Source organism: Geotrypetes seraphini, chromosome 5, assembly GCF_902459505.1.
Source record: "Geotrypetes seraphini chromosome 5, aGeoSer1.1, whole genome shotgun sequence".
Lineage (NCBI taxonomy): Eukaryota > Metazoa > Chordata > Amphibia > Gymnophiona > Dermophiidae > Geotrypetes > Geotrypetes seraphini.
The window spans coordinates 120,523,669-120,549,470 of NC_047088.1; the positions used below are offsets into that span (position 1 = coordinate 120,523,669).

The 25,802-nt window shown below is 47.5% G+C and overlaps 1 protein-coding gene across 3 annotated transcripts in view; it reads left to right on the forward strand.

The window, feature by feature from the left end:
- TRA2B (transformer 2 beta homolog) overlaps nt 1-25,802 on the forward strand; it is a 360,067-nt gene that overhangs the window by 224,397 nt on the left and 109,868 nt on the right. For all 3 annotated transcript variants that reach the window (XM_033947301.1, XM_033947302.1, XM_033947303.1), the window contains one exon: nt 8,534-8,722. In XM_033947301.1, coding sequence (XP_033803192.1) covers nt 8,534-8,722 — 189 coding nt within the window. The remainder of the gene's footprint in view (nt 1-8,533; nt 8,723-25,802) is intronic.

The following is a 25,802-nucleotide window of genomic DNA, read 5'->3' on the forward strand; positions in this document are numbered from 1 at the left end:
CATTTTTCCTACCTTTGTTGTCTGGTCATTATTCAAATCTTGTTGGTCCCAGGTTCTGGTTGTCTTCCTTTAACTTGCTTGCCAGGGTCTCCTTCTTTCTCCGTGCTAACCATCCATCTTCTATCTCTGTCCTCTCCTTTCATTTCCCTTCCCTTCCCTGGAAGTCTGGCATCTTTCCTTTTTTTCATCTATATTCACAGATCCACCTTTTCTCAACTACCCTTTCATCCAGCATTTCTCCCTCCTTCCCCATCACCCCAGGGTCCACCATCTCTCCCTTTCTTTTCCTAACTACCCTCCTATCCAGTATCTCTATCCCCCCTCCACACCATCCCTTGTGTCCAACTTCTCTCCCTTTCTGTTCCTTCCCTCCCTAAATCCCATTGTCCACCATCTCTCTCCCACTCCTCTGTTTTTTAAACCTATTATTTCTTCCCCCCAAAGTCGGGCATATGCATGTCTCTTTGAACCTCCCTTCTACACCAAGGCTGCCCCCCCCGAAGGCCTGCACCGTGTCCCCCCCGAAGGCCTGCACCGTCCCCCCCCGAAGGCCTGCACCGTCCCCCCCGAAGGCCTGCGCCGTTCATTCCCCCCGAAAGCCTGCGCCGTCCCGTCCCCCCACTGAAGGCCTGCGCCGTCCCGTCCTCCCACCGAAGGCCTGCGCCGTCCCGTCCCCCCACCGAAGGCCTGCGCCGTCCCGTCCCCCCACCGAAGGCCTGCGCCGTCCCGTCCCCCCCCCACCGAAGGCCTGCGCCGTCCCGTCCCCCCACCGAAGGCCTGCGCCGTCCCGTCCCCCCACCAAAGGCCTGCGCCGTCCCGTCCCCCCACCAAAGGCCTGCGCCGTCCCGTCCCCCCACCAAAGGCCTGCGCCGTCCCGTCCCCCCACCAAAGGCCTGCGCCGTCCCGTCCCCCCACCAAAGGCCTGCGCCGTCCCGTCCCCCCCACCAAAGGCCTGCGCCGTCCCGTCCCCCCACCAAAGGCCTGCGCCGTCCCCGTCCCCCTCCAAAGGCCTGCGCCGTCCCGTCCCCCTCCAAAGGCCTGCGCAGTCCCGTCCCCCTCCAAAGGCCTGCTCCGTCCCGTCACCCTCCAAAGGCCTGCACCGTCCCCGCCCCCCTCCAAAGGCCTGCGCCGTCCCGTCCCCCTCCAAAGGCCTGCACCGTCCCGGTCCCCCTCCAAAGGCCTGCACCGTCCCGTCCCCCTCCAAAGGCCTGCACCGTCCCGTCCCCCTCCAAAGGCCTGCGCCGTCCCGTCCCCCTCCAAAGGCCTGCACCGTCCCGTCCCCCTCCAAAGGCCTGCACCGTCCCGTCCCCCTCCGAAGGCCTGCACCGTCCTGTCCCCCCCCGAAGGCCTGCACCGTCCCGTCCCCCTCCGAAGGCCTGCACCGTCCCGTCCCCCTCCGAAGGCCTGCACCGTCCCGTCCCCCTCCGAAGGCCTGCCTGTCCCTCCCTGGCCTCCCGTGCATCCCTTTACCTAATTGTAGGAAGGAGCAGCCTGCACAGAGGATCGCCAGTACTTTAGCGATCCTTGCAGGTTGCCATAGGCCTCAGGAGCTGTCTTCCCTCAGCCGCGATCCTGCCTCTGACTCAGAGGAGGGGTGGGACTGCGGCAGAAGGAAAACAGCTCCTGAGACCTATGGCAACCTGTAAGGCTCACTAAAGTACTGGTGATCCTCTCTGCGGGCTGCTCCCTGCTAGAATTAGGTAAAGGGATGCGCGGGAGGCCAGGGAGAAAGCCAGACCCCACAGCTCTTCCCGACTGACCCTCCCCCTCACCCTCTAAAGCAGGAGCGACATTGGCCAACCAGCAAGAGGCAGCGCTGCCGATCTTGCTTGAGGGGGGAGGGTCAATCACTGAATTGGGAGGCCAATTTTTTTTTTTTTTTAAATGGGGGAGGTGTTAAATCGTATCGATTCACCCGATTCGAATCGAGCAGCACTAAGTCTTCGGCTCATACCACAGCAGGCGTTTCTGTCTCCTGTAGTACGCTAAGTTCCATCCCCCGCCGACCTTCTAACCCCACCCTGCCAGCACTCTGATTGGCCGGCGTTCTTCAAGGGGCGGATTAATTGGACGCTGTTCAGGAGGAGATCGACTGGGTTGCCTGAGTGATCGAATTATTGGGCACCCTGCTCTAGATACTTTTCTTGTACCAAAAAAAGGCTCCGAAGATTGGAGGTCTATTCAGCATGTTCATGCAGCTCTCAAGGTTTCACGCATTCCAGTGGAGGCCATGCATTTAGTCATTTCAGCAGTGGCCCAGGAGAGTTTCTTCCCTCTTTGGATCCCACAGAGGCGTTATTTGTTCATTCCCATTTTTCTAGTTCACTGTAACCTTTTGTGGTTTCATGCTCTAGAACAGCATTGCTAATTCTGGGCTGTGTCTTTTGGACTGGTGACAGTGTCCTGGACTTTCACCGAGGTGATATTGTCTTGGTGGCTCACTTGCAAAAGATGGGTCACCAAGTTCATCCTTACTTGGTTGACTGGCTGATCAGAGCTCCATATATGGGAGTAGCTTCTATGCTCCTTTGAAGCCTGTGTTGTTGGTTAACTTTACTTTTGAGTTGATTCTTGAGCAGAACAGTTTGTTTAGGCCTGTTACAGATGCCACTACTTCACGTGTATTGAGTGGCTAAACTAAACTAAAGCTCAACTTTATATACCGAATCATCATTCTAAGAAAGCTCGACTCGGTTTACAGCAGTTAAATAAAAACAGAGAGGAATTTACAATGTTAAATAGAAACTGGAAAAGGTAACAGCAAAATTTCAGGAGAATTAATTTTCAAAATGTTTGGCAAATAGAGTGGCTCTCAGTACTTGGGTACTAACTGTAGGTGGAGTGGATTCCTTCTGCAGCAGCACATGGCTATGAGGAAATAACCCCTATCTGTTTAGAATATCTCTTCTATCTACTGGAAAAGAGCTTAACAGAGTAAGTACATAATCTTTTTTTCATAAGTATTCTAATGCAGTCAACAATACTTTCACTACTAGACTATTGCAATACTCTACTCTCAGGTAATAATAATAATTTATTTTCTTGCATACCGCCCAACCAGTAGTTCTGGGCGGTTCACAACAGGAGAATACCGAGACATTTTCATGCACATGGTACAGTTTCATAGAACACACTATCTACGTACAATCTAAAATTATATAATAAAAGTAATACAATTTGTTTAACAAATTAAAACATATGACAATAAGAATAGAAACATATGACAATAAGAATAGAAACAAAAGACCATCATTTAAATATATCAAAATTAATATTCTTATTTGTCAAATAAATAGGTCTTTAATGATTTCCTAAATGTGAAGTAAGATTTAGATGAACAATCATCGGACTTAGCCAGGAGTTCATTTTCCCAGCTTGATACTCCAAAGTCCTGTCTTAAAAGGTCTTAAAACGACAGGCCTTTGGAGTAGGGAAGGTGAACTTTCCAGAATTTCTAGTTCTTTTTGTTGAATAAGAAAGTTTAAGATAGGGGGACAAATATGAGGGAGATAATCCAAAAAGCACCTTATAACAAAGGCATCTGAACTTAAAAAGCACTCTGGCCCCAAAAGGCAACCAATGCAACTTGGTATTAAAAGGGCTAACATGATCATACTTTTTAAGATTAAAAATCAGGCGAACTGCAGCATTTTGCACCAACCAAAGTCTTAATATAATCTTTGTAGGTAACCCCAAATAAATTATATTACAATAGTCTAAAGTTGATAATACAATAGATTGAACCAGTAACCGAAAAGATTCGCTTTCAAAAAACTTTTTAATGGTTCTTAATTTCCAAAAAAGCGCATAACTTTTTTAAATTAATAAATCTGTATGTTTCCTAAAAGTTAATGTGCGATCCAAAGTAACCCCCAGAATTTTCAAATTAGACGCTATCTCAAAATTTTGGCCCTTCAGTTGGATACTTTTTTCTTGAATTTTCTCATTAGGGCTTGCCAAAAAAAAACCTTGTTTTTTCAAGATTAAGCTTCAACCTAACCTGTAGCATCCATAATTCTACCTTTTCTAAGATTATAGAAATTCGAGTAATAATTCATTTGAGATGTTCTTACAAGGTAGCAATATAGAGATGTCTGCATAAATGTAAAACATTACTTCTAGACTTTGGAGTAAATGCGCCAGGGACACTAAATAGACATTAAACAACGTTGGGGATAAAGGAGAGCCCTGCGGTACTCCGCATGAGTTCCTCCAAGAGGAGAATATTTCTCATCAGAAAACACTTTATATGTTCTTTGTTCTAAGAACCCTCTGAACCAATTTTGTGCCTTACCACTGATCCCGATTGAGTCCAAGCAGTTTAACAGTAGATCATGATCCACTAAATCGAAAGTGCTGCTTAGATCCAATTGCAGGATCAGGGCAGTACTGAACAGAATGGTGAGTTGATTTAATAGTGATGTTATTACTGATTCTGTACTGTGTCCAGAACGAAACCCGGATTGATTTTCATGTAGGATATTATATTTCTCTAAATAATTCACAAATTCGGTATTCCATTAGTTTTTCAAATAATGGGATACTTGCAACTGGCCTATAGTTGTTTTTCGCTAGCAAGTGACTCTTTCTGGTTTTTTACTATAGGGGTTATTATTATTTTTCCTAGGTTTTTTTTCAAATTGTCCGGACTGTAATTGAGAAGTAATCCATTTATAGAGCTCTAAAGGTAGGCGAGGCATTCACCAATATGTTCCTTGGACATATATCTAAACGACAATATTTTTTTGCATACTTCGAATATAATTTGCTAAAAAGTTCCCAATCTGGGATAGCAAATTTTTCCCACATCATATCTATCCTAATTCCCTCTTGTTCTTTCGGATTAATAAAATTGATGACTTGATCATTCTTATTTTGGATACTAAAAGCAGTTTGTAAGCCATCCATTTTATCTTTAAAAAATGTTGCCAAATCATCAGCAGATGGAATATTTTCCTTATTTGGACGCTTCTTAAGAGTGTCTCAAATAGCCCATGAACCAGTTTAAAAAGCTCTACTATTTACCTTTTCGTCTCCTATCTTTTCCTTATAATATCTACTATGCTTTTCCATAATCATATTTTTATAGTCTCTAAGTTTCAATCTCCATTTAGTTCTATCTTCTACTTTACCTGATTTCAACCAAATCTTCTCCATCAGTCTGAGTGCCCTTTTTAGTTCTAATAATTCTGCATCGAACCAATTATGTATTTTGTCTCGCTTGACTATTTTTTTATAAGTTGTTATTTCATCTAAAATTTGATTGCTTAAAATTTCCCAGTAAGATAAAAATTTTTCTTGTCCCTCTGTATTTCTCAATTCGTAGTGTGACTAGAATTCTACATGGTCTACCTTACCCCTTCCCATAACTTCTGTCGTCTTATTCCTAAGCCTTGAATTATTACTTACTTTACTCTGGTTGTTTGCCATTTTAAATAGAAATTACATAAACAGTGATCTGACCAAACTGTATTGCTCCATGTTACCTCTTCTAAATCAATTTTAATATTTGAGCTTTTGTAGAAAATGTCACCAAATCTAAATGGTGGCCTTTCACGTGTTTTTTCCTGTTTGGTAATATTAAAATCCAAACTCTTTAAAAAAGAAAATAAATCGTCTGTATCTGTATTTTCCTGGTCCATATGAATATTTATATCACCCAACAAGAGGTGATATAGTCCTAGCGTTGAACTTGATAAAACAAATTCATAAAAATAAAATGGGGAATGTAAAACAAAGTAACTACTAAAAATTCATCCAATGATTCCTGAAACAATCTACAAGTTAAAAATTTGCAATTGATTTTTCAATATTATTGCCAGACCCCCACCTCTTTTAGTACTTCTAGCTAATGAAATTATTTTATAAACCTGCGGTAAAAAATAATTTATGATCACATTATTATAATAATAATAACAGTTTATATACCGCAGGACCGTGAAGTTCTATGCGGTTTACAATGATTAAAAGGTATTACAGAGTGAGTGGAATAAACATAGTTCAGAGTTAGTGAATAAGAGTTCTAAAGATTATTTGTTGAGGACTAAGATTGTATAGATCAGTTACCTAAGTACTTCAGGAACAGATGTGTTTTTAGGCGTTTCCTGAATTCCCTATAAGTAGAAGGCACGAGCAGTTGTTCCAGATCTTTAGCGCATAATGCTGCTTGATGTGAGAAAAGATGTTGGTGATGACTTTTAAATTTACAACCTTTAACCGGTGAAGAGACAAAGTTAGGGTGTGAGCTTCTTCTTTGTCAGTTGTGAAAGAGAAAAGGTCTGTTATATATTTAGGGGCTAAGCCATAAAGTACCTTGAAGCAAAAACAACCAAATTTGAATTTCACACGTGCCTCCATCGGCAGCCAGTGTAGAAGTCGTTAGGAAGGTGTTACATGATCAAACTTCTGCAGTCCACAGAGTAGCCCATTATCAGAAATCATCCATGTTTCTGTACGTAATGTAATGTCTGGCTTTGTTTCCTCTAACCAGTCTCGTATCATGAAACTAATGAAAAAGCTCCAACTGATACAAAGCACTTCACCATGTCACACCACTGCTTATAGAACTACACTGGTTACTGAAAGAAAAAAAGAATAGAATTTAAACTGTTGCTTAGCATTTAAAATGCTATACAGTGATGTCCCTAATAACTTTCCCTTACTAAACTATTAGGTAGATTTGTAGACCAACATAACTCTTAACAATCTGACTCTTATCATTCCCAACTCTGAAAAATACAAAATACAAGACATTTCACAGCAAATTATTTAACTACCAAATAGCAAATTCGTACAACCACAGCGTATATACACATTGTTTTGCAACATCTAAAAATATGGCTTCTTAAGAAATCCCTATCAGGGGTCCAAAGAGACTTAGACTAATAATACAAGCCACCCAAAACAGACAATGTTAATGGTCAGCTGCTGTTTGATACATTACCTCATAATTTAACTAGACAAAGGAGAACAGACACACCATCTACTCCCCCGAAATCAAAGGCACACAGTGCAAGAAATTTACAATGGCCTACTAGCTAACCAGGCAGCAAAAATAGACCACATCTCCAACCTCCTGATCACAACCCTAGACTACAAACCTTCCAAAGAGAAATAAAAATTTTGTTATTCAGGAACTTTATCAAGACAAACTAATGTCTTAATTGACCCATTAAAAATAATCCCTGATCCTATAACTTTCTGATTAGGTAACAGACCTGTAATTTGTCTCTGTTATTTGTTCCTAATCCTTTAATTCACCTGGAAATGTCCAGAATGCCTTTTATGTAATCCGTCTAGGACCGCAAGGTAAAGGCAGAATAAAAGTCACTAATGTAATACTATAGGTTTAATTTGATAACAATTTGATAACTTTATGTAGCATGTATAATTCTTTGTAACATATTTAACTCTATACAAAATTCTGTGTAACAATATGTTGCCTGGGATATCAGATTGCACATAACATAACATCTGGAAGCAAACGCTAGGCCGCGAAATGAAAGCAAAGAAAGCTGTTTTTAAAAGCAGGTTTATGAATACATGAACACAGTGGCACAAATGGTGAATATTGGTCACAATGGATACAGCTGCAGATCTGCAAAGTCGCACATCGGGAACACGTGAGTAATGAGAGCGACCTGTATGCAATTGCTTTCCCAATGATAGTTGTACTAAAAGATAATGTCCTCCTGCATCTTTAATTATGTTCTCAATTTGCCAGGGGTTTTTAGTGGACAATGCTATAAACACCCCTTTATCTCTCCCCCCCAACACCCCCCCCCAGATGATTAGATGCAGATTGAATTGTAGGATTTTTTTTTTGTATTGCAGCTTGCTCAAGGGAAGGAAGTAAATGTCTCCTGGATGAGTCCCATGTCAGTCTTAAAGGAGCTGACGTTTAGTGTATCATTATTCATTAATTTCATTGTAAGCATTATTCTGAATTAAATAATCCTCCCCCTTCTCCTCCCCACCCCTTCAGAAAGCTAACAGCAAGTTACCCATGGAATTTAGTCCTGGGGAAATGAGCATGAAGTGTTTGACTGCCCCAGGTTTGTTTTGGTTGGTGATTTTGGTAGCCTTTGTCTTACTGTTGATTTAGGATACAGACCTTCTGTAAGGGGAATGAAGTCAACTGAGCTATTTTTCTCTCTCTCCGTATGCTGCCAGAGGGACATAAGACACTCATCTGAAGTGGTATGGCAGGACTTGAGGAAAGAAAGTAACAGAAATCCAAATTTCATCTTTTGTGTGTCTTAGTGCTGTTACTAGGTTTCAGCTGTATCGATTTAGAGTTTCATTTTACTTTGTTTAAAGTAGTATTGTTGTTGGCTTCTGTTCCATGAAAAGATGTTACAGATAATCCTGGGTTCCCAAAGGTTTTTGGTAAATTTAGAAAAATGTTAACTTATTGCATGCTAGGCGTACGATAGAACCTAGGAACCTAGAAAGGGGGGTAGGAACATTAGTGAAAAAGCAATAGGAAGTTGCAAGTTCTTGATATTTACTTGAGCTTTTGTATTTTCTACAGGCAAATCCTGATCCAAATTGCTGTCTTGGGGTGTTTGGCTTGAGTCTGTATACCACAGAAAGAGATCTACGAGATGTATTCTCAAAGTATGGTCCCCTTGCTGATGTTTCCATTGTATATGACCAGCAGTCTAGACGTTCAAGAGGATTTGCCTTTGTATATTTCGAAAATGTAGAGGATTCGAAAGAGGTGAGTTTTGAAGGGTTTTGCCATGATAATTCATTATTCATCATTTGTAATTAGTTTCATATAATTTTAAACAAGGAAAAAATAAGCCTTATATCATTATACAAAATAGTCACACATTCTTGTACAATTCCTCTGGAGGCTAAACCTTAGGGTCTTGCATCACTTCCAGCCTTGGCTGCAGGGACTTGCAAAGAAGTTCCATCCCCTCTCTGAGGCTACATCCCTGGACACGTCCCTAGAATATCAGTTTGTTCCTGCAGCCTTGCTGCTGGGTTCTTGTCTCTTCTGCTCATGATTTATTTTTCAATTTCTAGTCTTAATTTGTTCTGTGCCACGGGTATTGCCCAAGTGCTGCGGATTCACTCTGTGGGAATGATCCTTCGGCGGGAAATCGCAGACTTTTACTTAAATATTGTCTGCTTCTGAAGCTTCTGTTAGCAGAAACTGCAGTAAACCCCCTGGACAGCCTGCAGATCAGATTGGATCTCCAGGATTGGGAGCCATCTCACCCTGAGTTCATCCGCTAAGGGGTAGAGCGCAGGCTGCTGCGGTTCTGTGGAGGTATGCCAGGATTGGAACCGGACTGCATGCCTTTCCTAAGTTCCCGGAGAGGTCCTGGTGGTCGTTGTCTGAGGTAACAGGGAAGGTGAAGCGGTCAGAAGATCTGAAATCCAGTTTTCTCAGCTCCTGAAATACTGATCGCCTTGCTTGCACTGTATATTGCGGGCTTGCAGCATGTCTGTGGTGTCTGTGTGCCCCTGAGTTTGGCGATTTTGGGGGATGCTGAAATCAGGGTTTGGGGGGTTTCCTTGCATGCCCTGGTCCCCCCAATCTGTAAAATCGCCATTTTTCCGGGTTCCCTGTGATTTTCCCGGGCAGTTGTAGGGCAAAATCAGCACCCGCAGCGGCCATCTTGGATTTTCATTCAAGTTTTTAAAAGTATATTTGTTTGACCTTAGAAGCTTCATTTTTGCTCCAAACTTCACATATGGCCTCCTCAGGACCGGATGGCATGAATTCATGCTTTAATTGCGGTAGATGGCTGTCGGATTCTCAGCTGAGTACCCCGTGTGCCATGGGCCGCAAGGGGTGAAGCATGTGCAGATTCCACGCTCTCTTCCTCTGGAGAGGCCCTACCTTCCTCCATTTCCACCAGAGATGCGATTACTGCATCTGGGGTGCTAAAATTGGGCACAGATGACGCTTTTGTGAAATGCAAGCGCAGTTCCGAGGAAATGTCGCTTATGTCTGCTAATCATTCAAATCTGAGACTCGCAGAGCGGCTCTGGCTGCCGGTGCCTGTTTCCCTCTGGAATCTGTGGATATGTTGTATCAGGCTTTTAAGCATAAATGAGCTATGCCTAATTCTTCCACTCAGAATCCAGTGCAGCGGACGGGGTCTGATCCACCTCTGGATTGCTTCTGTGCCTTTGCTGTCATATGTATGTATGTGTGTGTGTGTGTGTGTGTGTGTGTATGTATATATATATATATTATTCTTATAGCCTGTTACATTAACGGGTGCTAGAATATATGTGTGTGTCTCCTTAGCCGCTTTCTGTATTTCTGTCTTTCTTTTTTTTTTTTTTTTTTTCTTTTGGCTGTCCACCACCACCCCTTGCCTGCTCCCCCTGTCCATTCTCCCTTCCTTTTACCTCCCCTGTGTCCTCCACCACCCCATCACTGCTCACCTTATCCAGCAGCAGCCCTTCTCCCTTTGTTTTACCTCCCCCCTGTCCATCATCACCTCCTTCCTGCTCCCCCTGTCCAGCAGTAGGCCTCACTTCATTTTTCTGCCCCCCTGTCCATTAGCACCTTTTTCCTGCTCCCCCTGTCCATTAGCACCTTTTTCCTGCTCCCCCTGTCCAGCAGTATGCATCCCTTCCTTTTTCTGCCCCTCCATTTCCCTGTGCTGCAACATTTCCCTCCAACCCCACTTCCCTGTGCAGCATTTTCCTCCCCCTCCCCCATACCTTCCTCCTTACCTCCATGCCCTACCATTCTCTCCCCCTCTGCTCCCTTTCCTCCTTGAACTTCATCGGGCAGCAGCAGCAGCATTTACAATTAATTGCTGTTGCCGGCTTCAGGTCTTCCTCTCTGGCGGGTCCTGTCTTCATGAAAACATGAAGTAGGCAGGACCTGCCAGAGAGGAAGGCGTGAAGCCGGCAACAGCAGCGAATTTTAAACGCTGCTGCTGCCCGAAGAGGAGGAGCGGTGGGGTCAGAAGAGGCGGAGCTGCGGCTCCCCGAGCTATGATTTCTGCCGTTGGCTCCTTTGGTCCTGGCTGTCTCTCTAAAGACGTAGCGGCGGCTCCTCTCAAAATCCCGACTGCAGACTTCTGATGTAGGTGGGGATCGCGTCCCGTTTCCTCCTTCCTTCCTTCCGAAGGCAAGAGCCGCCGCGACCGACAGGCTCCGCGCCACCGTGCGCATGCGCACTCCTACCTGCGGGTCCCTACAGCTCATGGAAAACGGGCTCACGCAGGTGGGAGTGCGCATGCGCGTGGCTTAGGGTTTCATTATACTAGATATATATATATATAATTTTCAATTTTTACAATCAAGATAAACTTGTACAGAAAGAGGATTCATGATAAGAAAAGTTAAATTATCACAGAACGATTAAACAAGCAATTAAAATAACATAAATCTTCTCAAGTCCTCAATGGATCCAAAATTTAAATCAAAAGAAACAATCATTATCCCAGGACAAGCAGGCAGGTATTCTCACTAGTGGGTGATGTCATCCGACAGAGCCCCGATACGGACGTCTCACAAGCATACTTGCTTGCAGAAACTCAGAAGTTTCGAGATGCCCGTACCGCGCATGCGCCAGTGCCTTCCCGCCCAATGGTCCGGGCGTGTCTCCTCAGTTCTTTTCTTTCCGCGGAGCTGAGAAGTTTACTTCAATTCTGCGCTAATTGAACCCGTGTTTCTTGCCTTCTAATCGCCGCGGTTTTGAGTTATTTTACTCTTTATCGTGTATTTTCTTTACTTCGGTTTCTTATTTAAAAAAAATAAATAAATAAAATTTCTTCCGGTGATTTGACCGGGTCGGCCGCGTGGCTCTGGCCCTGCTCCTTCGATCTTAAGGCGGAGCTTTTTCGGCCTATGTCCCGGCCAATTACCGGTTTTAAAAAGTGTAGCAAGTGGTAGCGCGCGATTTCGTTGACGGACCCGCATCGACGCTGCCTGCAGTGTCTTGATCCAGAACATTTTCCGAAATCGTGCCGGTCTTGTTCCACTCTCACAGCACGTGCGTTTAAGCGTCGCTGTTTTTTGTGGGAGTCGATGTTCAAGATGGAAGCTGCTAAAGAACCTTTGACTTCGACCAGCGCTTCGCCTGCAACTGCGAAGCCTCCCACCATTCCTGCTACACCGGGTCTCCTGAAGCCGGCTTCCTTCATTTTGGCTTCGACCCCCGCCTCCTGCTCCGGTGCCTTCCTCCGTCTCCTCGGATCAGGTACCTCCGCCTCCCATTCCGCCAGTGGTTCTCAAAGTGCCGAAGGCTTCCAAGCCAAAGCACTCGACCACGAAGGAACGCGAAGACCGTTCAGGAGGCTCCATTTTAGGTGCAGCTACCTCCTTGTCGGCTTCGTTACGTTCAATTATGGAGGTTCAATTCATCGAGCTTATGACCACCGTGGGACCCAAGTTGCTGGCCACGATTCAGGGTGACCAACCGGTTCCTCCTCGGGGGAGGGGGGGGGCGGGGGTGAGCCGCCCCCTCCTCCTCCTCCTCCTCCTCGCTGTTCGCTCTCGCTACTCGGCGAGGAGGAGCGGCGCTCGATGGCCGGTCTCTTTTAGTGACATGCCCCCCTTAGAACCTATTACACATCCGGATGAGGATGTTTGGAATCCTCCTTCGAGTAATCGAAGTCCTGGGCATCGCAAACAGGAAGAGTTCTTCCGCACTCCTTATCAGGTCTGGGATGCATCTCGAGAGGCGTCGAATCTTCTGCCTCTTCGATCGACTGCTTCCAGTCCCATCTACTCCTTGGAGGCTTCTGGGGACCATTCTAAGCACCGACGATCTCGATCCCCTTCCAGACATCGGGAGGGGTGTCGGTCCAGGCATTCTTCAAGGCATTCCTCTCGACACTCCACAGTCTCGCCTCAGAAGAAGCTACCTCGTGAGGGGTATTCCTCTTCGGATGTCTCTCCTCCGGGAGATCCTCCTCGAGGATCCCTGTGGCTCGTTCTCGCCCTGTCGATCACAGGTCTCTATGGATCCTGAGGCCTCGACTTCATCCAGTCCGTCCCACCGGCCTGTGCTTGCGGACCAATTATCCTTCTCATCTTTCCTCCGACAGATGGCGGATGACCTGGACATCACCTTGGACTCCGGTTCCCGATACTCCAAGGAATACCTGGATACCATGCATTTGCCTCATCCTCCTGCCGAGTCTCTTCGTCTTTCTCTGCACAAACTCCTCGACCAAACTTTCATGAGGTGTTTTGAAACGCCGTACTCTATCCCGGCCGTTCCTGGCAAATTAGAAGCCAGGTACCGAACAGTGCATCACAAGGGATTCGAGGGCTCTCAACTCTTTCATCAATCCCTGTTGGTCGAATCCTCGCTTAAGAGGTCTCATCCGTCCCAGGTGTATGCCTCGGTGCCTCCAGGCAGGGAGGGCCGGACCATGGATAAGTTCGGAAGACGCATATACCAGAACTTGATGATGGCTTCCCGAGTTCTCAATTATACTTTTCATTTTGCAACTTATTTGGAGTTCTTCCTGCCTGTGCTTCGAAAGTTTACGCCTTACATCGAGTCTCAGGCTCGCTTCGAATTTGAGGAGGTGGTCGCCTTGCTGTCCCAGCTGCGCCTTCAATTGATGCAATCCTCCTACGATGCCTTCAAGCTCTCGGCACGGGCTGCCGCCTGTTCTGTGGCTATGCGTCGCTTGGCGTGGCTTCGGACCATTGACATGGACCCGAACCTCCAGGACTGACTTGCCAACGTTCCTTGTGCGGGAGCAGATTTGTTTGACGAGTCCATCGAGACCGTGACGAAGAAACTGCCTGACCATGAGAAATCTTTTCAGTCCATTCTTCGTCCCAAGCCTAAGCCGACGCAGTCTCGACCTTCTCGACCACCTTTGATCTATCAGCGGCGCTATGCACCTAGGCAGGCCCTGGCTGCGAGGCAACCAGTGAAGAAACAACCTCCACAGAAGGCTCAGCAAAAACCTCAGCCTTCTACTGTCCCAAAGGCTCCTCAGCCTTTTTGATTCTCTCTTAGGGAGCATAACCAATCTCGTTTTGCCTTTCCCTGTTTTTCCCATTGGGGGTCGCCTCCATCACTTTTATCATCGATGGGTGGCTATCACCACCGACCTCTGGGTCCTTGCCATCATCAAGGAAGGGTACTCTCTTCAGTTTCATCGGGTCCCCCCGGACCACCCTCCAAGAGAGTATCTTTCAAACTTGACAGACCGCCCTTCTTCTTCAGGAAGCTCAGGCTTTGCTCCGGCTCCGGGCCGTTGAGCCGGTCCCTGTGGACCAACACAACCGGGGTTTTTACTCCCGGTACTTCCTTGTTCCGAGGAAGACAGGCGACCTGCGACCTATTCTGGACCTCAGGATCCTCAACAAGTTCCTGGTCAAAGAGAGATTTTGCATGCTGAACCTTGCTTCTCTCTACCCCCTCCTCGATCAAAATGACTGGTTATGCTCTCTGGATCTCAAGGAGGTCTACACTCACATTCCCATTCATCCGGCCTCTCGCAAATTCTTCAGATTTCGGGTGGGACATCTGCAGTATCGAGTGCTTCCATTCGGCCTGTCCTCATCCCCCAGAGTCTTCACGAAATGCCTGGTGGTAGTGGCCGCTGCACTCCGGAACCAGGGGCTTCAGGTATTTCCCTACCTGGACGACTGGCTCATCAAGGCCACCTCGGCTCCAGGGGTCATCTCGGCGACCCTAACCACGATTTGGTTCCTGCAGAGTTTGGGCTTCGAGATCAACTTCCCCAAATCTCATCTACAGCCTACCCAGTCTCTTCCCTTCATCGGGGCGGTTCTGGATACCATTCAGCTCAGAGCATTCCTTCCGCCTCAACGCTTGGAGACTCTTCTTCATTTCTGCCAGTCTGTGTCTTCTGCCCGTCTATCTCAGCGAGACATATGATGGTTCTCCTGGGCCACATGGCCTCTACAGTTCATGTGACGCCTTTTGCCAGACTTCACCTCAGAATTCCTCAGTGGACCCTGGCTTCTCAATGGACTCAGGTGTCAGATCCTTTGACTCGTCACATCATAGTCACTCCTGCTCTTCGGCAGTCTCTACTTTGGTGGATGACCTCTTCGAATCTATCCAGAGGTTTGCTGTTTCACACTCCTCCCCATCAGAAGGTTCTCACAACAGATTCTTCGACCTATGCTTGGGGAGCTCATCTGGACAGTCTTCGCACTCAGGGATTCTGGACCAGTGCTGACCGGCTATTTCATATCAACTTTCTGGAGCTCAGAGCGATCTTCAATGCTCTTCAAGCGTTTCAACATCTGTTTCATGACATGGTGGTCCTCATTCGCACGGACAACCAGGTCGCCATGTATTATGTCAACAAGCAGGGGGGCACGGGATCGGCCTCCCTCTGCCAGGAAGCTCTCAGAGTCTGGGATTGGGCGATTCGGCACAACACCTTCCTCAAAGCTGTCTACATTCAGGGGGTGGACAATGCCTTGGCGGACAACTTAAGTCGTCTCCTCCAGCTTCACAAATGGACCCTCCATTCCCAGCCCCTTCATCAGCTCTTCTCTCAGTGGGGGACGCCTCAGATAGACCTCTTTGCGGCTCCCCACAACTTCAAACTGCTTCAATTTTGCTCCAGGATCTACACTCCTCATCACCTCGAGGCAGATGCTTTTCTGCTGGATTGGGGGACTCGTTTTCTGTATGCGTTTACCCCATTTCCACTCATTCAAAAGACTCTAGTCAAATTGAAATCGGACCATGCCACCATGATTCTAATAGTTCCTCGGTGGCCCAGACAGCCTTGGTACTCTCTTCTACTTCAACTCAGCAGAAGGAAGCCGTTCCTTCTTCCAGTGCTTCCTTCACTGCTTAATCAGCAACAGGGATCTCTACTCCATCCCAACCTGCAGTCTCTCCACCTGACAGCTTGGTTCCTCTCAACGTAACTCCTCACCAGTTTTCCCAGGCGGTGAGGGAGGTACTGGAGGCTTCCAGGAAGCCTGCTACTAGACAATGCTACTCCCAAAAGTGGACTAGATTCTCTTCCTGGTGTGTTTCTAATCATAAGGAGCCTCAGAGAGCCTCCCTGTCTTCTGTATTGGACTATCTTCTACACCTGTCTCAGTCTGTCTCAAGTCTACATCTATACGAGTCCACCTGAGTACTATTGCGGCTTTCCATCAGCCTCTCCAAGGGAAACTCTATCTGCTCATCCTGTGGTTTCCAGATTTATGAAAGGACTTTTCCATGTCAATCCTCCTCTCAAACCTCCTCCAGTGGTTTGGGATCTCAACGTTGTCCTTTCTCAACTTATGAAACCTCCTTTTGAGCCTCTCAACAAGGCTCTGCTGAAATTTCTCACTTGGAAAGTGATTTTTCTGGTTGCCCTCTCTTCTATTCGCAGGGTCAGTAAGCTTCAGACCTTAGTGGCGGATCCACCTTTCACAGTATTCCATCATGACAAGGTGGTCCTTCGCACTCATCCGAAATTCCTGCCTAAAGTGGTCACTGAATTTCATCTCAATCAATCCATAGTTCTACCTGTGTTTTTTCCAAAGCCTCATTCTCATCCTGGAGAATCAGCTCTTCACACTCTGGACTATAAACTTGCTTTGGCTTTCTACCTGGATCGCATCAAACCACACAGAACTGCTCCTCAACTTTTCGTCTCCTTTGATCCGAACAAGTTGGGGCATCCTGTTTCAAAGCATACCATCTCCAACTGGATGGCGGCTTGCATCTCTTTCTGCTATGCCCAGGCTGGATTACCCCTTCCCTGTAAGGTCACAGCCCATAAGGTCAGAGCAATGGCGGCCTCTGTAGCCTTCCTCAGATCGACACCGATTGAGGAGATTTGTAAGGCTGCCACTTGGTCCTCGGTTCATACATTCACCTCTCATTATTGTCTGGATACTTTCTCCAGACGGGCTGGACAGTTTGGCCAAACAGTGTTACAAAATTTATTCTCTTAAGTTGCCAACTCTCCCACCATCCCATTGAGGTTAGCTTGGAGGTCACCCACTAGTGAGAATACCTGCCTGCTTGTCTTGGGATAAAGCAATGTTACTTACCGTAACAGTTGTTATCCAGGGACAGCAGGCAGCTATTCTCACGTCCCACCCACCTCCCCTGGGTTGGCTTCTCTGCTATCTACCTGAACTGAGGAGACACGTCCGGATCATCGGGCGGGAAGGCACTGGCGCATGCGCGATACGGGCATCTCGAAACTTCTGAGTTTCTGCAAGCAAGTATGCTTGTGAGACGTCCTTATCGGGGCTCTGTCGGATGACATCACCCACTAGTGAGAATAACTGCCTGCTGTCCCTGGATAACAACTGTTACGGTAAGTAACATTGCTTTATAGAATCATAAGCTATCAGAGTAAGGACATTATTCTATTTAGCTCTCTCCTTCTCTAATCTGGACAAGGACAGGAAGGTCGTCAGTTGGGGAGGTTAGAAGAAAACATACTTCTGAGTTTTATAATGAATTACGCATTTACAAGGATGTCTAAAAAAAAAAAGTCGCCCCTAAAGCCACAACAGCAGGTTTTAACAAAAGAAATTCTCTTCTACGCTTTTGGGTCTCCCTTGCTAAGTCTGGAAACATTTGAATCTTATAACCAAGATATTCTTTTTGTCTATGTTTATAGAACATTCTCATTAGCCAACTGTTATCAGGGGTAAGTGCAAGCGTCAAAAGTAAAGTAGCTAGAACAGACATTTCTCTATCAGATAATTCTAATGCAGCTGAAATGTTCATAGGATCTTGATTTATTACTTGCTGAGTATCTCGTGTCTTGGTCGGTAGATAATACACTTGCGTAATAGGTGGTAATACAGACTCAGATATTTCCAAAATTTCTTGAAGGTATTGTTTCATTATTTCTCTAAATGTTACTATAGGAACTTTTGGAAAATTACCGTATTTTCGCGGATATAACGCGCGCGTTATACGTGATTTTACGTACCGCGCATACCCCTCGCGCGTTATATGCCTGAGCGCGGTATACAAAAGTTTTTAAACATAGTTCCCACCCCGCCCGACGCCCGATTCACCCCCCCAGCAGGACCGCTCGCACCCCCACCCCGAACGACCGCTCGCACGCGCTCCCACCCGCACCCGCATCCACGATCGGAGCAAGAGGGAGCCCAAGCCCTCTTGCCCGGCCGACTCCCCGACGTCCGATACATCCCCCCCCCCCCGGCAGGACCACTCGCACCCTCACCCCCCTCACCCCGAAGGACCGCCGACTCCCCAACAATATCGGGCCAGGAGGGAGCCCAAACCCTCCTGGCCACGGCGACCCCCTAACCCCACCCCGCACTACATTACGGGCAGGAGGGATCCCAGGCCCTCCTGCCCTCGACGCAAACCCCCCTCCCTCCAACGACCGCCCCCCCCTCAAGAACCTCCGACCGACCCGCGACCCCCCTGGCCGACCCCCCCACCCCCCTTCCCCGTACCTTTGGAAGTTGGCCGGACAGACGGGAGCCAAACCCGCCTGTCCGGCAGGCAGCCAACGAAGGAATGAGGCCGGATTGGCCCATCCGTCCTAAAGCTCCGCCTACTGGTGGGGCCTAAGGCGCGTGGGCCAATCAGAATAGGCCCTGGAGCCTTAGGTCCCACCTGGGGGCGCGGCCTGAGACACATGGTCGGGTTTGGCCCATGTGCCTCAGGCCGCGCCCCCAGGTGGGACCTAAGGCTCCAGGGCCTATTCTGATTGGCCCACGCGCCTTAGGCCCCACCAGTAGGCGGAGCTTTAGGACGGATGGGCCAATCCGGCCTCATTCCTTCGTTGGCTGCCTGCCGGACAGGCGGGTTTGGCTCCCGTCTGTCCGGCCAACTTCCAAAGGTACGGGGAAGGGGGGTGGGGGGGTCGGCCAGGGGGGTCGCGGGTCGGTCGGAGGTTCTTGAGGGGGGGGCGGTCGTTGGAGGGAGGGGGGTTTGCGTCGAGGGCAGGAGGGCCTGGGATCCCTCCTGCCCGTAATGTAGTGCGGGGTGGGGTTAGGGGGTCGCCGTGGCCAGGAGGGTTTGGGCTCCCTTCTGGCCCAACTACACAAAGTACGGGGAAGGCGGGTGGGGGTGTCGTGGGGGTCGGCCAGGGGGGTCGCGGGTCGGCTGGGGGACGGGCGGAGGTTCTTGGGGGGGGGCGGTCGTTGGGGGGAGGGGTTTGCGTCGAGGGCAGGAGGGCCTGGGATCCCTCCTGCCCGTAATGTAGTGCGGGGTGGGGTTAGGGGGTCGCCGTGGCCAGGAGGATTTGGGCTCCCTCCTGGCCCAATATTGTCGGGGAGTCGGCGGTCCTTCGGGGTGGGGGTGCGAGTGGTCCTGCCGAGGGGGGAGAAGAATCGGACGTCGAGGGGGGGCATCAGGCTTTCAGGATGGGGACAGGACTTCAAGGGGGGACAGGCAGACCTTCAAGGGGGGACAGGCAGACCTTCAAGGGGGGACAGGACTTCAAGGGGGACAGGCACGGAGAGGCGGGGCAGTGCACCGAAAGTCAGGGCGGGTGAATGGTGAGTCGGGGCAACCAGAGGAGAGTCGGGGCAACCAGATGAGAGTCGGGGAGGGCGAAAGGAGAATCGGGGTGGCCAGAGGAGAGTCGGGGAGAGCGAAAGGAGAGTCGGGGTGGCCAGAGGAGAGTCGGGCAGCATGCGCGTTATATGCCTGAGCGCGGTATAGAAAAGTTTTTGTACATATCATCGTGATTTCTGCGCGCTATACCCCTGTGCGCGTTTTACAACGGTGCGCGTTATATCCGCGAAAATACGGTAATCAATCTTAAGTTATTGTTCCTGCTGTCATATTTCTTTGGCGGAGTCCGCAGATGTGGCTAGCCTAATGTGGGTCCTGAGATCTTGGGAATGTCCCAACAGTGAGCCGGCTATTTCAGTCTAGCCACCTGCCTGGCATTCACTCTGACCCGGAATCTGGATTCAGGCCTTATGGCACAGGCAGAATGTTCTGTTTTAAGTGATCAGTGTTCGCTTTCCTTTCAATCCAGATTTGGCTAGAATCCTGTTAGGATTGTATACCATTGTGCCGGATTTCACCAAGTGCCTGGTTCCGCCATAGGTGGATTTGGCTGTGGCGTGGGTCACTAAACACACTTTCCCTTCGGAAGGGTGGTGCTGAAGGTGTTCCAGTTAAGCGGGTGGATTTTGTCTTCAAGCCCCTTTTTTGATTCTGCGGCGGGAGTGAGAGTTAAGGCGGTCACTTCTTTCGTGGCCTGGACGTATCACACCAAGCTCCACCAAGATCCCAAGGAGGTTGTCCTTCGGGACCTTGACTTCCTAGTTTCAGGAGTGAATTTTTTGGGTGGAAAAGCTCCATGACCGGATGAAGGTTTTTGCTAAGCTTGGGGCCTCTTCAGTTTCCGTCTGGCGATTGCTGTAGATTCGCCAGTGCTCGGGTGATTCTTCTAAGACTACGCTGAGCAGGTTGCCTTTTAAACGTTTGTTTTTGTATGGCCAAGGTTTGGATGACCTCATGGCCAGTGTACAGGACTGTAAGCCCTAAGGAGCTACCTGGGTCTCAATCTCATCCGACCAGGGGTTCGGGACGGCCTATTTTTTCATTCCTACTAGCGCCCTCCACTGTACACCGCCGGTGGCCACTAGCGACGGGACAACGTTTCGGAGCCCCCTCCAGACCTCGCTTTGGAGGTCTAGTGCTGCTGCAGTCTTCCAACAACTGTCCTCCTGCCCCTCCCAAGAGGAAACTCTGACGCCAGGCCTCTAGCTGTCCTTCCCCGGATCGGTGAGAGAGGGGGGGGGACAGCGGCTTTCCGCCTACCTTCTGGAATGGCAGAGGATAACTTCGGACCAGTAGGTCCTCGAGGTGCTCGGGAGGGCCTTCGACTATAGTTTTCTGGCCTCCGCCAGACTTCTTCATGTATTCTCCCGTGGGAAATGCAGACAGAGCCCGTCAGGTGTGAGCCCTGGTTTGCAGATTGCTGGATCTGGTGGCCATAGAGCCTGTTCTAAACGACGACTTGGGCTCCGGGAGATACTCGATATACTTCATCGTGTCATAGAAAGACTCCGAAGATTGCAGACCTATTCTGTACTGGAAGGCAGTGAATGTCTTCCTGCAAGTTTCACATTTCAGGATAGAAACGGTGATGGGCACCACACCCGGGGAGTTTGAAGTTTTTGACTTCCTTGGATCTCACGGATGTGTACCTGTATATCCCGATCCTTCTGGAATACAGGGATTTCTGGAGATTTCCGTGCACGGGAGGCTGCGCCCAGATTCTTCTCCGCAGTCGTGGTGGTAGCTGCCCATCTGTGCTCGCAGGGTGTGCTAGTACTTCCATACCTCAATGACTGGTTAATCAGAGCTCCTTCACTGGAGGAAGGCCGCAAGGCGGTTCTTCAGGTAGTACATTTGCTGGAAAATCTCAGCTGGGTGATCAATCTCAGGAAGAGCATCTTCAAGCCGATGCAGGATTTGGAGTGCCTAGGAGTCCAGTTCCGCATGGGCCGGATCCAAGTGTTCCTGCCGGAATTCAGGGAGATTAAACTTTGAAGCTCCATTCAGTCCATGTTGGAGGTTCTAGCCCCGGTGGCCTGGAAGTATCTGAAGGTCTTGGGTCTTATGGTTGTGACCATAGATGTGATTCTGTGGGCATGAGCTCACCTCCGTCTCTTTTACTTGCCCTTCTGAATCTGTGGAATCCTCAGTGGGATTCCCTGGGGGTGAAGTTGCCTTGGTTAGGGGTGGCCCACAGCAGCATGCTGTGGTGGCTGAATCCTTTTACTCTGAACAGAGGACTTCCTCTGCGAGCATTGGTCTGGGTGACCCTGACAACAGATGTGAGTCTCTCCAGTCAGGGAGCAATTTGCGGATCTGTACCGGCCCAGGGCCGGTGGTCTGCGCTGGAGAGCAGATGGTCGGTCAATCGACTGGAACTGCGAGCGATCCTTCTGGTCCTAATGAGATTTTGACAAAATCTACATTGGAGGGCCGTTCATGTTTGCTCAGACAATGCAACGACTGGAACGTGTGTCCCCTGCTGAGCTTGAAGGGTTGGATGCTCTTTTCCTGGACAGAATGACATCTGGTGGCCTTATCTGTGGCTGGCGTGGACAACATTCAGGCAGACTTCCTACGTCAACAGATTCTGGACCCGGGAGAAGGGTCCTTGTCCAGGCTAGTGTTCAAGTCCATAGTTTGATGGGTCTGTCATACCTTTGCTATGATAAAGTCCTCCGGGAATCGGAGGCGGGCAGGTTTTTCGGCTGCCGCAGGGAAGTCAGCAGCGAAGGGCTCAACGCTTTTGTTCAGCCTTGGCCTGAGGAGGAACTTCTGTCTTTCCCCTGGGACCTATAATAGGGTGTTTTCTGTGCCGGGTGGCCTCTCAAGGGGGTCTGGTACTCTTGAGTTGCCCTGGACTGGCCCAGAAGACCTTGGTACGCAGACCTCGTGTGGTTGAGCTTGGAGAGGGGTCTGCATCTCCCTTGCCGTCAGAAGCTGCTCATGCAGGGGCCCTATAGCGCGTCCAGATCCAGACTGCTTTGGTCTTGCAGCATGGCGCTTGTGCCCGTGGCCTTGATAGCTCGAGGCTCCTCATCTGCAGTCATCGCTATGCTCTTTCAGAGCAAGAGGAAATCAATTGTGTCAGCTTACGCATAAGTCTGGAGGTGCTTTCAGTCTTGATGTTAGGGGGCTCAAGTGGATCATTTGACCCCGTCAGTGGTGCATGTTCTGGACTTCCTACAGGCTGGCCTCAGGAAGAGTCTGGCTGTTTCTTCTCTCCGTGGTCGGATTGCGAACTTCAAGTTTCAAGTTTATTAAAATATTTTTTTTGGACCGCTTATAAAGGTTTCTAAGCGGTTAACAATATAAAATTACATAAAAACAAATTATAAAATTGCTTAAAAACGTATAAGAAAAGGGTATTACAAAAAAGGAGATTAGACAACTACAGATCGTGCAGAACACTGCCATTAAGATTATTAGTGGGCAAAAAAATACGATCATGTTTCCCCCCTTTTGATTAACACTCATTGGTTACCAGGCGAGCACAGAATTAGCTATAAAATTCTACTTTTAACATTCATAACTAAACTGAATAATCAACCAGATTTCATTAACAGACTTCTAATTCCATATAGCACATCAAAATCTCTTTGCTCAACTTAGTTATACCTTCTTTAAAATCAAATAATACAATGCGTTCCAACAACTTTGCTGTTACCGCCCCTACTCTATGGAACTCGTTACCTCTCCATTTGCATTACGAATCCGATCTAAAACAATTTAAAGCAAAATTAAAAACATTTCTATTCCAAGATGCTTTTGGACAACAATTGTCCTTTTAAGGGCAGAATTTAAAAATTAATATGTAAACTATTGTTATTTTTTACCCAACCTATCGTGTTATCCTTTTTTGTTTCACCTTTCCTATAACAATTGTAGTTCTTCCCTACTATCCCATTGTGAGTAGTCTGTATGTCTAATAAAATCATTTGTTACGATTGGATGCTGGTTAGTATCCCGTGATACAGAGTGTTGCAATAGTCTATGCATGAAATTACCAAAGAGTGAATTAAAGTGTTTAGTGAAGCTGGTTCGAGTAGCTTAGCAAGGGAACGTATCATTCTTAGTTGGTAGAAACATTTCTGAACGACTACTAATGTGAAAATGATAAGAGAATTTGTCAAAAGTAACTCCCAATAGTTTTAAGGTAGGAACAGTTTTGATAGGTAATGATTCGAGTGTCAGAGGGACTTGAAGTGATATTCCTTCTTTATACGGAAAGGTCATGAGTTTAGATTTGTTGATATTGAGAGACAGTTTATTTGAATCTAACCAAGATTTGATTTTTTCTAATTTATGATTAATGGAGACCACTTCTTCCTTATTATTTAGATCGATGGGGTGAAGCAGTTGAATATCGTCCGCGTAAGCGAATGTGAAAAAACCTATAGATTGAGAAACTGTCAAAAGAGGTGATAGGAAAATATTAAAAAGCAGTGGCGATAGTATAGAACCCTGCGGTATACCATATTTGGAGGAAAAAGATTCAGATGAGTTGCCATTGAAAATAACTTTAGAGGATCTAGCTGTAAAGTAAGATATAAACCAGTCCATGACCTGGTCCGATATACCAATTTCCTGGAGTCGAGTTAGAAGTAGGCTGTGATCAATAGTATCAAATGCGAAAGAAAGGTCTAAAGAAATAAGCAGTATGGATTGATGGTGGTCGAGATGGTATAATATTTTAGTGGTAAGTCCTAGCAGAGAAAGTTCCGTAGAATGGCATTGATGAAAGCCGGTTTGAATTGGGATGAAGTACGTTGGTTTTCTCGACAAAATCAGAAAGTTGCTGGAAGACTATTTTTTCTGTAAGTTTAGCCATGAAAGGTATGTTTGCTATGGGGCGATAATTGGACAAATCTTGGGTGCTGGCTTTTTTATCCTTAATAATCGGATGAATAATTGATTGTTTCCAGGTCTCAGGTAAAGATCCGGAAGACAAACTTGAATTAACCAAATCTTTTATGTATGTGCCGAAAATGGGAAAAAATCGTTTTAATAGGAAAGGGGAAATGACTTCTGTGCTAGTCCCTTTTACGTTAAGCGTGTTAATACATCTTTGTATTTTCTCCAAGCTAGGAAGGGTGAAATGAGAACATTTAAAATAAGACAGAATAGTTGAAGGGGAGGAACCTACAGAATCTTCAGCGGAACATGAAATAGTGTTAAGCAGTAAGGTGTTTCTGATTTTCTGAACTTTACTAATAAAGAAAGCGGCGAGAGCTTGCGCTGAGGGAATGGGACTGGATATGTTTGTTTCTTTTTTCTTTGTAGTTAAAGATTTAACAATTGCGTACAAAGCAGAGGAGTTTTTAGCATTCTTGATTTGTTTAGTATAAAAGTCTTTTTTGGTTCTATTGATTTCAGATCTGTAGTACGCGGCGTGTTCCTTGAATTTTTCATGTTTGGGCCCCTGTTCTCGCAGGGGTCTCTGGAGTCTCACCCAGACGACGTCCACTTCTTGTGAAGGGGTGGGGAGGCTGAGGCCTCCCTTGCGACTGTCTTGTCTTGAGTGGAATCTGGTTCTCCACTCTCTGGCTCGTCCGCCCTAGGAACCCCTGGATTGTATATCTGTGCAAGATCTTACCATCAAGACAGGTTTCCTCATTGCTGTTCCCTCTGGACAGAGTGTATGGAGCTTCAAGCTCTATCGTGCAGAGATCCCTTTTTTTGCATCACAGAGTCTGCGATTATTTTGAAGACAGTGCCTTCTTTTCTCACAATAGTGGTTTCCTCGTTCCATCTCAACCAGGAAGTTCGGCTACCCGCCTTTGTTTCCAAGGCCTCCGAGTCTAAGAACCATATTTTATCCCAGGACAAGCAGGCAGGTATTTTCACTAATGGGTGACGTGATCCAACGGAGTCCCGATGCGGACGCCTCACAAGCAGTCTTGCTTGAAGAAACTCGAAGTTTCGAGTCGCCCGCACCGCGCATGCGCGAGTACCTTCCCGCCCAGCACAGGGCGCGTCGTCTCAGTTCTTACTTTTCCATGGAGCTGGGAAGTCCATCTTCGACTCTGCGCAAAGTTTTCTTCACTTGTGCCTTCTAAGTCTGCGGTTTTGGGTTTATTTTCTCATAATCGCTGATTTTCATCGTGTTTTATTGTTTTTTTTTTTTTTTTAAATAAATAAATAAATTTCTTCCATCCGTTTGGCCGGGCAGGCCATGTGGCCGCAGCCCCGTGGCTTCGATCTCGTTTTCTGGCCTATGTCCCGGCCTGCTACCGGTTTTAAAAAGTGTTCCAAGTGCCAGCGCGCGATTTCACTGACAGACCCTCATAGACGCTGTCTTCGGTGTCTCGGGCCTCAACACCTCCCGAAATTGTGCCGGCCTTGC